This window comes from Phasianus colchicus, chromosome 5, assembly GCF_987193195.1.
Source record: "Phasianus colchicus chromosome 5, bPhaCol1.hap1.1, whole genome shotgun sequence".
Taxonomy (NCBI): domain Eukaryota; kingdom Metazoa; phylum Chordata; class Aves; order Galliformes; family Phasianidae; genus Phasianus; species Phasianus colchicus.
Genome location: NC_143440.1, coordinates 44977776 through 44993226, shown reverse-complemented (window position 1 = coordinate 44993226; position 15451 = coordinate 44977776). Strand labels below are relative to the sequence as shown.

General features: G+C 40.8%; 1 protein-coding gene across 1 annotated transcript in view; it reads right to left on the bottom strand.

The window, feature by feature from the left end:
- Positions 1 to 440: 440 nt before the first annotated feature.
- Positions 441 to 15451, bottom strand: part of KCNK13 (potassium two pore domain channel subfamily K member 13) — a 55351-nt gene continuing 40340 nt past the window's right edge. Inside the window, exon 2 of the mRNA XM_090141504.1 lies at positions 441 to 3606. Coding sequence (XP_089997630.1) covers positions 2720 to 3606 — 887 coding nt within the window. The 3' untranslated portion in view covers positions 441 to 2719. The remainder of the gene's footprint in view (positions 3607 to 15451) is intronic.

Here is a 15451-nt window from a genome sequence, read left to right as displayed (position 1 = left end):
AAGCTAATTAGGTAGGGAAGGATTGATTTTAAAATCCTATACAGCATCCTGGTCATTAATGATGATGCAGAACTGTAGAATAAAATGGATTCAAGGAACTTGCGTATTTTGGTTTATTTCATGTGGTTTTGCCTTGATCATCTAGGAAAGGGGGTAGCACTGGGTATCTTCTGTCTACAGCACTCAGCAAAATTGGATATTTTCAAGTACGTCAGATTTAATAATCAGCATAAATGGAGATATTAGCTGCACTTCCCAAGGTTGTAGCTATTTTGATCAGGATGAGAGCTCTGCTTAAGCAATGGGTGAAGTCCTAAATTATTTCTCATAGTTGGCAGCATGAGGAATACTTCTGCAACAGGGTTACAGGCAGTGAACAGAGACACTGCTGAACAAAATCAGAAAGAAGTACTTTTCTTATTTTATATCCAAGTATTTTTATTCAGTATGATTGAGACAAAGCTTTGGGAGAAGAAAAAAAAAGTGTAACAGTGTAATAGATTTTGGATACTATAATGTAACTAAAACATATCAGCAGCAATTTTTTGAAAACACGTCAAACCACCAGAGACGAATGCAATTGCTCTTCTGGCCAGAGTTAAGGTTTGTGAGCTGATTTGGATCTTACATGATGGCAAATGTGGAGGGACATTTCACTGCTGCACAGCTGAGCTGACAGTAGGCTTGCCAGTAGTGGCTGCAGCTTGAAGCTCTCCTTGTAACTAAGGACAGAAAAATTTGACTTATAATCAGAATTTTTTAACTTTAAAATGTCAGGAAGAGTGTGCAATCTTTTTCATAAGTTACATGCAGTTGTTTATTTTCTGATTTTGCTTTATTGTATGAAAGATTCCAAGAGGTATGTTTTCTTTTCAAATGCAAATATTGCTTGAAATGAGTATTGAAATACTATCTTACAATGTTAGGAACTTAAAAAAAAAGAACTCAGAGGCAGAATGAAAAAAAAGGATGTGATACTACTCTGTAAGCTGAAGAAGCTATCTGCATTTTTCCATATGAGAGAAATTAAGAACTGCATGGGACTCCTTTAAATGTCCTAAAATTATAGTATTCTGGAATACCTATTCTAGCTAAACAGAAGTGAGAAAATGTTCAGTCCTGATACACGTACTATTCTCTTTAGGGAGAACTGGATCAGGTCCTTTTGTGACTCAGTCAGTATATTTACACTTATATCCTGTTCAGCTCTAATGCACTGCATGGTTAAAGAAGAACTAGGAATTCAGCCCAGACCTCCTTAAATTCTCACTAGACTCTATGTTAATTCAATCCCTTATTTCTCCAGTTATCTAATAGAAAGCATGATTTCACTGTCATTAAAGATCACCCAGTTTCCTGTTTTCATATTCCTCTTGCTGTTATTATGCTTCTCATTGAAGTCTCCTTTCTACTCATAATGAACACTCAGAGCATTTCATTGAGAAAAACGAGGAGTTAAACGTTTTTTAATCCTCTAATCAAGACCCTGTCATTATCATTACTGAATGCCAAAAAAAGAGGTGAAGAAAGACAAAACTGCATAAGAGGTGAAAAGGACATTGCTGAAGTGATTTTGTGACCACAGTCACTTATAATAATGCACCGAATGTTGGCATGGCAATCTAATTGTGTAATGAAGCCTGTTCTGTAAACCCAGTTACAAGTTACATTACATAATGTTGATGCTGAACTGCTTCAGTCACAATTGAGCACAGTATGAACAGAAATTTGTAAGATTCTCTGGGTGTTATTGTACAGCAATTCAAACAGCTTGTCAGTATGCCTTTTTTTTTTTCAATTAATTGAATATTTTTGAAACAAAAAACTGTGATTCAATTTTAGAAGAAAAAATAGCCATCGGAAAATCACTTGTTTCACCAATAGAAAGAAAAAAAAAAAAGTAGGCTAATTTTTTATTTTATCACTTTTGTCAGAATCCTTTTAAAGGGAAGACTAAAATAAATTCTAAAGGCCAAATTCTCCTCTCATTCAAGTCACAACAGCTTCAGAGTACTTAGTCCACCTTTCATACAATTACTCCAGATTTATACAATTTTAATGGCAGCAGAACCTGGCTTTTCAAAGCTAGCTGTTTCACAACAGGAATACATTTCAAGGAGTGATATTTAAAAGAAAATAGATTTTTTTTTTCTTCTATTTTCAGGTTTTTTTCCTATTCCATTAAATTAGATCTAATTAAATCTGCAATATGACAGAGAAAGGCTTATAATGATTACTCCTTTAGCCTTAAACAAGCTACCTTCAGAAAACAATTATGAGAAGAGTTAAGACAGAAAGCTCAAAACAATCTTTGAGTTCAGAATACGTTCAGAAGATCCTCTTGATTTGTTCCAATACCAAAGATTTTGTATCCTGAAATCTGTATTTCACAAAAATGGAAAAGCAAAGGATGCGAAAAATTGATTTGAAGGCTAAATTTAATTTCTCCTGCAGTGGCCTGTTGGAGGCACAGAAGGGAGGGGAGGAAGAAAGGCTGAGACTGGTGCAATTCATGGAGCCATATTAAGTGACAGCCCAAAAACGTGTAAGTGGTCTTCCAACAGAAAGTATGCTTTTCACATCCACCTCACCCTCTCCCTAGGACAGTACTCTGCCTAGGTACATCCACATGATCCACACTGTTTTTGTACGTGTTGAAATGCTTCACACCGCTTCACTGTTATTCCTGTACTATTTTATAATACTGTTCTGTATTATATTACCTATCCACACTTGTCTCTGCCAGTCTGTTGTTCATAATTGCTAGGGCTCCAACTCCACCAGAGAATCCATTTTGCTTTGAGCTCATTTGCCGTGGGTAGCCATTGGCAGTTTCAGACAGCTGCTTCTGCATGATGGCCAGTGAAACTTTGTTGGAGGCCAGGAAGTCCTTCATTGAGATCATCTCGCCTGACAGCCGGCGCCCGTCTGTGTCGCTCTCATTGACGATGTCAGTCTCGATGGAGATGTTTCTCCGGCCGCGCACGTTTCCTGGCATTACCACGTTCCTCCGCGACCGAAATAATTTTCTTTGGCATCTATGGCAGCACCTGCAGTCCAGCTTCTTTAGTATCCAGTTTATAGATTGTTTGATGACGATAGAGATCACGTTAAATAAGGAATAGATGCAGCAAACCCCCATGAGTATGAAGACAAAATTGCCAAAGCGGTAGAGGCCTTGGCTCTCATAGTGGGTGTTCTGGCTGCTGACCAGATCACCAAAGCCAATGGTGCTGAAGGCCACGAAGCAGAAGTACAGCGAGTCAAAGTAACTCCACCCTTCAATCGGTGTGTACATTGCAGAGGCACAGCAGGAGATGATGAGCGATGCTACACACAAAATCAGCATGACGTAGTACACTGAGGGCTTCCAGCCTGCCAGGCTGTCCACCTCCGAGGTCCCTGAGCCCCGCCGGCCGTCGTGAGGGAGGACCCCTTTCCTCCTCAGCTGTCTCTCATGGCAGGACTTCATGACATAGGCTATGACAGTGATCAGGCGCTCCAGGAACAGGTTAAAGAACAAGATGGTCCCTGCACATCCTATAAGGCCATAAAATATAAGAAAAATTTTGCCTCCAACGGTGGCTGGGGTGGTCATGCCAAACCCTGGAAGACAAAACAGAAGGGTTTTTTAAAATAAGCCATTAGTTACTGAACAGAAGTTTTGTCCCAGGCTAGACAGAGTAGACAGAGGTACTGACAGCAACTCCTGGTAGCACAGCCAGCTCTGGAGAAAATAGAGGTCACTCCTCCAAACAGCTATCTACTTGAGCTTCGCTGTGTCCCTGCAGCATGCGGAAGGTAGGCCATGCAAGCCTTTCCTCCAGAACCAGAATGAAACAAAAAGCAAGAGAAAATACACAGGAAACAAATCAGATTTTAATTTTTGTCTTGTTGGAAGGCTTAATCTGCTATTGTTGTACCTTGTTTCATTTCTAGCTCCAGGATTATCACACTCACTACTTGTCTCTGAAGCTGTTCCATGCAGGGGTCCAACCCAGGGGCAGCTGTCACTTGCCAGGCACAGGTCTGTCCCCACCACAGTCACACTGCCCAAAATAAAGTCTCCCTGTAACTCACCAAGCTGTGGCTAGGGAATAGATGGCACATGGACCAACACCCAGCACGGTGCCATGGCCCAGCCAGGGACCCAGCAGGTGAAGCGCCTCACAGCCCTGCATCCGACCCGGTGTCAGCCAGCAATTATCAGCTTCTTATAAGTCACTGCTGAGCTTTTCTTGTTTGTCCACATCCTGCTCCATAGCTCAAATCTGTACTTGGATCTTAACCAATGTCTCCTCTGGTCTCATTCCAGTTTGAGGGATTTCTCAGGTCTGAGCTGCTTCAGGTTTCTCTCATCTCTCTCCCTTACCAAAGCTTGCAAATAATACTTTTGTTTTGGTTAGACCATCTTGTCTTAATATGAGGTTACTGAAGAATAACGAGTGAGCAAGCGTGTCCAGAACATTAACCAAATTAGACTAATATACATGCTAAGTAAGTTTGCTCCTGTTTTAATAGGGTCTGGAGAAGATTAATAAGGGAAGAAATAACTAATCAGTGAAGCCAATCTTGCTAGGAGAACAGAGAAATCATGTTGGGCAAGGTACACATTTATTTGTTTCCTTCTTTTCACAATTGTGAGATGCTAATTATAAAATAAAGAAACAGGGCTCTGAAAAATAAAGGAAATTGTATTTGAATCATGGTACGTTTGTGCTCTGAAGACAGACAACCACAGCATGAAGAAACCATGCTTCCAACTGCACTCATTCTACCGCAGGAAACCTGCTGTAGCACTGCTCCTTCTTGGACGTGGCTTCTGCTTCTGCGCATTTAATGACAGCCCTCAACCTCACCCCACTCGCCTCACTCCTGGCTAGGCTGTGGTGCTGCTGAGGATGGTCCTGTTGACCTGCAGTCCTGCTGAGCTGTGGTCCGTCTGGGCCATGGTCCTGCTGAGCTGTCGTGCCTGATGAGCTCTGGTCCCTCTGAGCCATGGTCTGCTGAGCTGTGGTCTCTTTGGGCCACATTCTCCAAACCCCAGCTCCCAGAGGACTTGAAGGAGGCTCTAGCCTCCTCATTAAAGTTCTCTGCTGGAGAGAGCTGGACTGCAGCTCTGTATTGTGGAGAACAGGGCTACAGTACCGAAGTCACAGAGACAAAATATTCTTCATAACAGCTTTTTGCTGTCATTTGTCTTGGCACATAAATGTTTCCACTCACTTTCTACCTTCCCCCCTCTCTACGAACTGATTTCCCTACAATCCTAGTTTGGATGCTGGCTTCTTTTCTTTGCAGCCTGTTCTATACCAGTCATGACCTCCGCCCTGTGGAAGACATGCAAAGACTAACAGACACGGGACCTCTGCAGCAGTGAGCCCTGCCTGTAGTGGCACTGAGACTTGGGGCTGTTTCATCTTCACCTATGGGCACTACTTGGGGCCTCACTACTGGAGACAGAGCCTGAGCTCATTAGGTTCGGTTGTCTCTGAGCTCTGAATCACCTGGTTAAGGGCCATAAGCAAAGAACCCAAAGAGGCAGGATGGGAAATGCACGTTCACCTGTAAATACCTCAAAATGCAGAACATGGATTGAGAGAGGCAGCGAGTCCCAGTGTGGCTCTATCACATTCAGCAGAAAACACAGGTCTTTGTACTGTCATTCTCAAATCAAACATCAGAGCACATACTACATTCCAATGTATAACTAGACTTTCCTAGTTGCTAAGCATTGCTTGTGGGGAAAAAAAGAAACAACTACAGGCTTAGAAGCAATTACCATATTTTGCTCCCCAGCTCCACTGCAGGAGGCAGCTCTCTGCTTGCTGAGGGGTGCCAGCTGCCTGGGATCAGGATTTCGAGCAGGAGCAATACCACACAGCAGGGACATGGCATTGCCCACTTGGGTTAAAGCCCTGCCCCTGACAGTGATCAGTGGACAACGCTCAGGGAAAGGATATAGGAAAGTATAAATAAAGAAGAAGATAAAAACAGGGGGGATCTTTCCCTGGTATATATCTTTCCTGGAATCTGCAGTTCAGAGGATTTCAGGACATCATGTTTAATAATTTCTCCATCAATCTTGTCAAATCCTCTTTCAAATCATTTGTACTTTTGGTCTCCTGAGGCAGTAAGTCCCACTATTTAATTGTGCTTTGTGGAAAAGAAGTCTTTGTCTAACCTGCTACTGACAATTCATTTCAAGCTTCCTACTGTTGTGATAACATTATCCACTCATCTTCTCCTTTCACCTTCCCCCTTCTGGGTTTATAGACTTCTATTATTTCCTCCTTTCTCATTTGTTTCCCAGTCTGAGGAGGTCTATACTATTTAATCTGTAGTTTCTTTCTGTTAAGACATATATCTAACCAGTATTATTGCCTTTCTTGTTTCTTCTCTACCTTATTACTGTCCTTCAGAGATAAAGAAGTAGAACAAGAATGATATACAATATTTTAGATTACTCAGACATGAAGCATATAGGAGAAGCCAACAGAAAAATATACAGATGGGGATTGACTTAGTGAGCAATGAGACCACTGATCCATAGAGCCAAACAGGGAAAGAGCAAAAATTTAAATTGCAGCCTGAGAAGCAAATACAGAATAAAATTATGAAATCATATAAAAGAGGAAATAAAAGCAGTGGCTGACAGTTTGAGATTATTTGAAAACACAAGATTACTTTTTGTGGTGAAGGAATAAAAACAGAAAACAACTGCAGGAAAAAACTGCTAGTGATATGGAATTTTGATGGTATGAGAAATACTGGTGAAATGTAAAGAATATTATTTTACAAATAGAAGAGAATTATTTCATGTGGAAATCAAGATGATAGTTAATCAAATAGGAATCAGGTCATTCTGAGCTGGAAAAGTGGAATGTTTTTAAGCTTCTGGAAAGTGTTTCAATCAATTTGTTGGATATGTCTGTGGATATGAAACTATCTTATTTGCAACAGATATGCATATCAATTTCTACACTGCAATGAAGATGGCCTTCTGAGTACAAATTTCAGACTTCTATTCTGAAATTAGTACAATACTGATTTGCCTGTAACCCATGATTCACTTATTACAACAAACTGGTATTGTATTTCACAATATTCAACTGTACCCAGCAACTACATTCCTTGTAGCTTCATTTTTCCTTCACTATTGTCATTTTTTGACATATTGCTCAAAAGAGTACTCAGACTTGTTTCCTGAATATACAAAAATATCTTTAGCAGAGCTACATTTGCAGAAGCTGGAAGAAATTCAAACTCCAGAGTCAATAAAAGTTTTCTGAAGCACTGCACACCTCCCACTCAGAACAATTTTGCAGATTTTGGCTTGGTAGCAACACTTGTTGAAGTCTGTTATTAGTGCTCTAAAACCCACCTGTGTGTTCAGGATATACCGTGTGCCTATTCCAAAAGGACATAAGAATACTTAAACAAAAGAATGATAAAGGAAATGTAAATACATCAACAGTGTAATGTAATCATGTTCCATGGTTTCATAAAGCAAGTAATGAGTCTAATCAAAGAAAAGCAACCAACTGTAGTTCTTACCAACAGTCAGGTTGAGAGGAAGGACTGATGTGCAACAAGAAGTCCTCCTCTGGCAGAAGCTAAATACCAATATTACACAAATGCTCTCCTCAAAGAGTAATATGTTTATACTGAAATACAACAAGACAAAATGAGCATCAACATTCTGTAATTAATCAAATCTACAAAATGTCTGGTTCATCTAATTTTTCTCCTCAATATCCTGATTATCAGCCTTTGAAACCCAGAAAAGCTAAATGAAAGCAATCCCAGAAGCTGGGCTGCACAGCGGTCTCACCCAGCCATCCTCATCCTGCCCTCATCTCCCAGCCACATCCCATCGCATTCTCCTGACACATCTGCAGGGCACGGCTGAGGCGACCTGTGCTCCCTTCATCCTGATGTCCTCAGGAGGCCATGGCACGCTGCCCCGGGGAATCCAGCTGCCTACTGCAGGCAGTTATTATGTCATATCATCTCTATTGTAAACTAGTCCAGAGCTACCAGTAGCTGTTTCTCCAGGTCATCACACATACTTTGTCTGCCTGGAGGTACACCATTTGCCACATGTTCCTAATTCTGGTTTTTCTGACATTCATGTATTATATTATTTACACTTTCCATTTTCATTTTCTGGTCACTTAGTATTGTGAAAGGGTATGAAAAGCAGTTCATCAATTGTAACCCTTCATGAATGAAGCCTGGAGCGCTTATATAATATAGTATCTGTGTAGGAAGACTAGGCAGACATGTAGATTTCACACTCCATTTTGGCTCATGAGATTGAGTCTTTCTATTGTTCTGCAAGGTAGCACTTTTTCTCCTTTTTTCCAAGAGGCTTCATTTCCCTTTTGAATGTGTGTGTTGGGTGCTTTCAGTAGCACAGTTTGCTGCTCCTCCTGCCTTTCCCACAAAGAAGTGGGTAGAAAGAGGGGGTAACACTATAGCAACAATAATGAATCACTGTGATGCTAGAAATATAATCACCAAATGGCTTTCCAGTTCAATCGACAATCAGACCTCTTTGTGGGGTTTCTATATTCCCATTGCATTTCCTATTTATTTGATCAATTCTTTTCTTTGTTTGTCTCTATCAGCTCTAGTTTGGTCATGATTCACCAGGAAAACAATGAATTTCAGCAGTGGAACAACAAAAAAAATGATCGAGGACCAAAAAAGGTGCAAGCCAAACTAAATAGGACCAAGAGATTTGACTGCAATGAAAACTGTAATTACACAAGATAAATATTGGAAATCCTGCATACCTGCAAAGTAGCTGACCCTCTTTCCCCCAGTTCACATTTTGCACTGAGCTATTTATGTACGGATATTGTGTGCTTCTAATAGAGAGATAGGAAAAACAACTTTAAGAGAAGCTGTACTTGAAAGATTTTATTGAGAAAATGTCCTGTACTGTTCCCACAGTGTGCAGACACTATTAATTTGGCAAAAATCACTTCTGTCATTATAGTTTATTCTTGTACTCTCTGAGCAGGACAAGTAGTGCTACCAAAATTCTAGTTCTGCTAGAATAATCCTGTCTCCAATATGAACTCTTCTAGGAACAGCTAAAGCACTTCAAATTATCCCACATTACTCCCCTTTTGACACCTTCACACCAGTAAGCTTATAACAGAGCACTGTTCTGGAAAGAAAGGAGGACATCAAGTCCTTCCCAGTAAGAGAAGAAGAAACCATATAGAGGACATGTCTATGGGAACAGGCAAAAAAACAAAAAAATGTGAGATCTCAAGACGTTACTAACTCCCAGATTGAAACTAAGGACTGTGGGACTGTCACAGCTATCTGACAGCTGTACTTGGACTTGGGTCCAACCTCTAACATGGAAAATACGTAGCACAGTTTATCTTCCTAGCTGCATGCATACATGACAAACATGCACATGCACACATCCCACTTTGATTTCACATCAGTGGAAGCTCTGCATCTGAGCAGAGTTTGTCTGGTGACACACTGGTGGTCACATGTTGTCACAAATGCTTGTTTCATCATCCTGACCATTTCACTGACTGCAGGGGGATAATAAGCTAGCTGAGTCCTGAAATGCTCTGTTAATGCAACAACTATTTGACAAAGCCTGGTGTGCCTTAGTATCCCTTTCATTAGCACTGCTATTCTCTTGCACAGATAGCTTCATGGTAGAGAGGTGCTCAGCCTGCCAGGAACACAGGAGATATGTGACTGTAGCAGCTCCTCTATGCTTTCTGCTCCTCTGCTTCATGATCTGCCTGAATGTTGCACCCAGGCATCCCCAGCACTGCTTGAAAGTTGTAAATGCCTCCAGGGCCATTAGAACTGAGTCATATCTGCAAATCCAGCACTATGCTAAGTGACCAGCTGCTTGGTGACCTGGGACCCTTCCTTCAGTGGCAGCGCTGCTGCTCCATCCTGTGCCAGCCTACACCCACGATGTCGTGCATGCAGCTCAGCCCAGGCAGACATGGAAGGATTGTAACCTTCTGCACAGCTCCTAGCAGCACTCAGTCCATTCCTAAACGGCAATACTGAAGTTGAAATTAACAATTTAAGATGTTGTGATGAAAAAACAGATGTAGTTACCCAAATACAAACTACAATTTCTCATATATCTTGATACCTTCTTCCCTCTCTAACTTATCTGGAGAGTCACAAAACCTAGCAGAAAGCAATACTGCCACTGTTTCAAAGCCCACTGAATTATTTTCAAAGAAATGAGACCAAACCATATGATACAAAACCTTTTCCTTCCACTAATGGCAGCAAGGAGTTGAACTAGTAAAGTTCAGCTATCACAGAATCACAGAATGGCCAAGGTTGGAAGGGACCTCAAGGATCATGAATCTCCAAACCCCCTACCACACGCAGGGCCACCAACCTCCACATTTAATGCTAGACCAGGCTGCCCAGGGCCCCATCCAATCTGGCCTTGAACACCTCTAGGGACAGGGCATCCACAACCTAAACTACTAAAAAACTAGTAAACGAGTCTGACTCACTCCAGTAACTGAACTGTCCTATCTCATTCAAATATTAATCGTAGCTGTCAACAATCATGGAAAATACATATGGGAAACAATTACAGTATTGAAAGTTGATATTAATGATTCTTCTGTGGTTCTGCAAGATTGGTTTGTACATATTCCTGAGCCACCCATAGCATGTAGGAGCTTCCAGAGTGGCTCTCACGCTGGAACTTGGGAGACTGTGCTGATCTGGAGGCTTTGGCTAACTGGAGTCCTCAGCTCTGTGAAGCCAACAATGCCAGTCTATCCTGCGACACACTTGCATGCTCTGCCTGGCCCCATACAACAAAAAAATTGTGAGATCTCAAGACGTTACCAACTCCCAGATTGAAACTAGGCTGAGAGCTGTCTGTCTTCAAACCCTTTTCCTCCTGGAGGAAGTAGGAACCTTTGGCTCCTCTGCCATACAAGCTTTTTGGGAGGATGAAAAGACTACATTTAATGCCTTCATTCTCTACATGCCTTTGAGATGTAGAGAAAACAGTTATTTCTCATCCTTTCCCAATATGCACACACCAGGCAAGCAAATGTGCACATGCACACTCAGGCACAGGCACATACACACACATATACATGTCTCAAAGCCTTCCTCAGCAGCAGCGTGAGGGCAGCTCTGCACCTGACAGTCACAGGAGCACAAGGAGACCCAGGACAAAAGCTTGTCACCAGCAAAACATGCACACCAATGAAACCCAGAAAAATGAAGACAGGGATAAAGCAAGGGCTTTTAGACTATACTTTCTGGAGTCCTAGGTCAACAGCCCAAGCCTTTACTGCTTTGTAATTTCTCATATCTCTCAATTCACACACCAGACTTTTCAGGACAGATATTCAAGCTGCACCTTCTTCATCAGTCTTTTGTGCAAACAGGGTGAACTCATGGACGCAGATGTGCAGACAAAAGGGGCATCCTGGTTTTGTCAGTGAGCAGGTCAGGAGGCCTGGGTGAGTTGATGCATGCACTAAAACCAGGGCCAGCTGAACGAAAATGGTGAGACTGAGGGAGAGGAGGAAAATAAGCTTTGAGGACTGTACCAGTCTCACATTCAGTCTGTGATACCAGGAACATAAGGATTTGTGTGACTGACTATGCATAACATTTCTTTGTCTCAGAAAAGTCTCCTGAGAGCTGAATCTTGTAACACAGATGTAGAAGATTAGTGTCATGATAAGTGTATGAATGAGACTTCAAGGGCAGAAATAACTCGTGGAGTTTTCAGCAACTTGGTTTTGGAGAGCAGAAGTAAAATTGTTTTTGTGTTAAAGTATGTGATGCAATGTCTGTATTTAACACAGCAAAGTTTAGCTCACAGTGAGTCACTGTTGAAACCTGCCTATGGAGTTGGATAGCTGTTACTGCTTCTTCTCATTTCAAATACATAAACTGCATGTTCTGTATTGAAAAGAAACCTAGCTTAACAAAAGCTCTCAATTTTAAGAAATCTAAAAGGCTTAAATAAAATAACTGCTAAAGGTACAACATTGAGAGTAAAATATAATAAAAATTCAGTATTAGTAGACAACTTCTTTATGGGTCTGTTGATACCTCAGTTAAAAGTCTATGTAGTCCTTAAATAATGTATTATTTAAGTATTAAATATAAAGTATTAAATAATGTATGACCCTTTCTGAGATATGGCCTCTGTAATTTTCATTATTTTAAGGGTGTTTAGTTGTTTTTAGGTTTGTTTGTTTGTTTGTTTTTGTTTTTTATATGATAATTCATGGGAACCCTGCCATTCTGTTTCATATAACTAAGTTTATATTTTATTTAAGGCTCATGCTAGGTCTTGTGTAACAGAAATACACAGACTTGTTACAGTTCCATTGCTACCATAAATTCCATGTATAAATATTTTACACCTACCTTCTGGTTTCCCTCCACAATTTTTATGTAGTTTTTGAAGCCTGAGGGGCTGTGCCCAATGACTTTCCATCATCCCTTGATAGATGTGTAAGTCTGCACACCGTTTGCATTACTACAGGGCAAGAACAGAGCTAAGTTTTGAAAAGACATTGTAACAATTTTATAGTTACTTTTTATGACTTGCTGAATCACAGAATCACAGAACGGCCAGGGCTGGAAGGGACCTCAAGGATCGTGAATCTCCAACCCCCCTGCCACACGCAGGGCCACCAACCACCCCATTTAATGCTAGACCAGGCTGCCCAGGGCCCCATCCAACCTGGCCTTGAACACCTCCAGGGACGGGGCATCCACAACCTCTCTGGGCAGCCTGTTCCAGTACCTCACCACTCTGAACATTTAAGGCAGATGTAATTTTTACATATTCTTAAAGTACAGAAAAATATTAAATTTAATATTTCGTATCAAAAGGTACCCAAGATCTACAGGTGGATGTGACACTGTACCTGGCCCAGACTGACTGCTCATCAAAGGCAGCCATCGATGGTTTGGCAGGCTCCAAGAGGCACAGCAATGCCTCCAGCTGTACTGGGGCTGTAGGAGCATGCAAGCACTCAATGACACCTGCACAGCACTCCCCAGCCTTGGAAAGGCAGCAAAGGTGCAATTGTGCAGCTGTGTGGGGATGTACTGCAGGCACCAGTTCTCCAAAGACCTTAGAGCTCTAACACAGGTAGCTATGGACAAAATTCAGTGGGCAGAGCTGTTAGCACTGCTGTCTCAGCCCTCTCACAAAGGCTGCAGTCCTAAACACAGCTGTACAGAGGAAACACTCTGCATTTTGTAACTGAAAACGAGAAGTTCCATTTGCTATCTTGGTTGGCATTGCCAGTCGGGCAAGGGGAAGAGATTGTCCTGCTCTGCTCTGCTTTCGTATGGCCTCACCTCCAGCACTCTGGGAAGGTTTGGGCTCCGCTGTATAAGAAGGAGATAAAACCGTTAAGTAAACACCCACAGGAGGGCTCTACAAAGATGGCAAAGTGTCTGGAATGGAAGTTAGAGAGAAGATGAATGGAGTCACAGACATGCTACACTGAAAAATGCATACGATTGTATCTGTGCCACTTAAGCATATTCATGTATGATGAACATGTATGTGTACATAAACCTTTTATTCTGTTGAATAGTCTACATTGCTAACAACAAACAGCAGCTTCAAGCCATAACTCACCTGGGCACAATAATACCAGAATCATAAACGTAGCTAGCACTGCTTCAAGAGTATATTTTCAAGCAGTCAGTCTGTGTAACTGGAGCAATTACGGAATAGGAACAAAATGTGTGCCATAGGTTTGTCTACACTAAAATGTTCCATCTAAGCGGTACAAACTTAGGTATGTTTAAAAAGTTTTCTGATGTTAGTTTAAATTGTCTTACTTGACTTTTTGTTTTTGGCATGTATACATAAAGTATCTGATTTTTCTTGGAGGAAAATAGTGTTTATACATCTCCTGGAGGGATTTTTTCACCCAGTACTGTAGGAAAGGTACATATGTCAATAGCTTCTGTGTTTTGCTTTGTCAGCCTAAGAGGTATTAAGAGAGCTTTTCCCTTGTATGCAGTTCCAGTGTTTCTTCTTTTTTAAAGGTAAAGCTATAGACACTTTTTTTTTGCTTTCCCACAGTGAAAAAAACAACTGAGAATATGTGGAGTGAGTTTTTCTTCTTGAAAAATAAATATTGGGGAAACCATGTCAGTGGCTTTTAGGTAAAGTGGACTTCATAAAATTAATGCTCTTCCCTGGCTCTAAATATCAAGACAGCTGCAGCACATTTATGCAGCAGCATTACTCAGAGTTCAGCTAAAGAAGAAAGACTTCTGCTGCAAATGTTAAGCAAAAGAAAGAAAAGGAAAGAAAAGGAAAAAAAATCAACAAAAAAAAACCCCATGTATCTGGCATAGGCTAAAAGAAAGCTGGACTCAGATAAAAGATTTTTTAAAAAAGCAGTATATATGCATGTATGTTTGTATGTAATTACATCTTCCTAACCAATACCAAACTTTGACCTGATGACAGAGAGAAGGCTTGGGAGGAACTGCTAACAGAACCATCACATGCCAAGGGCCTCAACACTGCCACCTCAAAATAACAGAAAACCTCATCTAAAAATGAAGTTAGCCTGAAGCTTACATACATCAAGAGCAAGGACAGATCAAAGAAGCAAGTATAAAAGACATCACAAACACCACCTCAGTTCCTCAGAGACAGGCAATCCCACGAAAGCTTTGAATAAAGACAAAAAATTCACAGATACAAAGCAGGTGCTTCAGGAGATACAAATAAAAAGCATGAGGTCGCATCATAAAGAGAAATCTGTTGGTATGATATGTAGCAAGATTCTTGAAATATTCTGTATAGAAAGAAACAGATACAAATATTATGATTAAGATTCTGAAAACTGGTAGACTTTGCTGACAGTTATGTTATTAGAGACTGTGATTAGTATTTGTCACTGGAGAATCAGTGACAGAACTAGAAGTTCTGTCAGTGCTTACTATGAACATATGAGAAGAAACTGAACACCTGTTTCATCAGCTTTGAACTTCTTATACATTAAGTTGTATAAGATATGATTTATGAAGGAAGAAAAAATAGTTTTCAAAATTCTTGACATTTTAAAAGCAAGAAATTATGCTGGGGTAACTGATTGTTGGACACTTGGGAACAGAAGTTAAGTGTGTGAAACAATGCCAGGCTATTCCAAAGAGTACGTCTCCTACAGAAGAAGCATTGCTGACACTGAGTGCAAAAATATCAAGACAAACTTGGTTTTCTTTACAGGAGAAAAAAAAAAAAAAAGCAAACTATAGGTAAAACAGGACACTGTGCAATTGCAAGCATAAAAAAAACAACACTGCAATGCCTACTGCAGGGAATGATTCTCTTTTCTTTCCTTCCTGGGTGATGAACAAGTCCTGCTCTCTGTGCACCATTATATTCTGTGATTCTAAATCTAAGCATCAG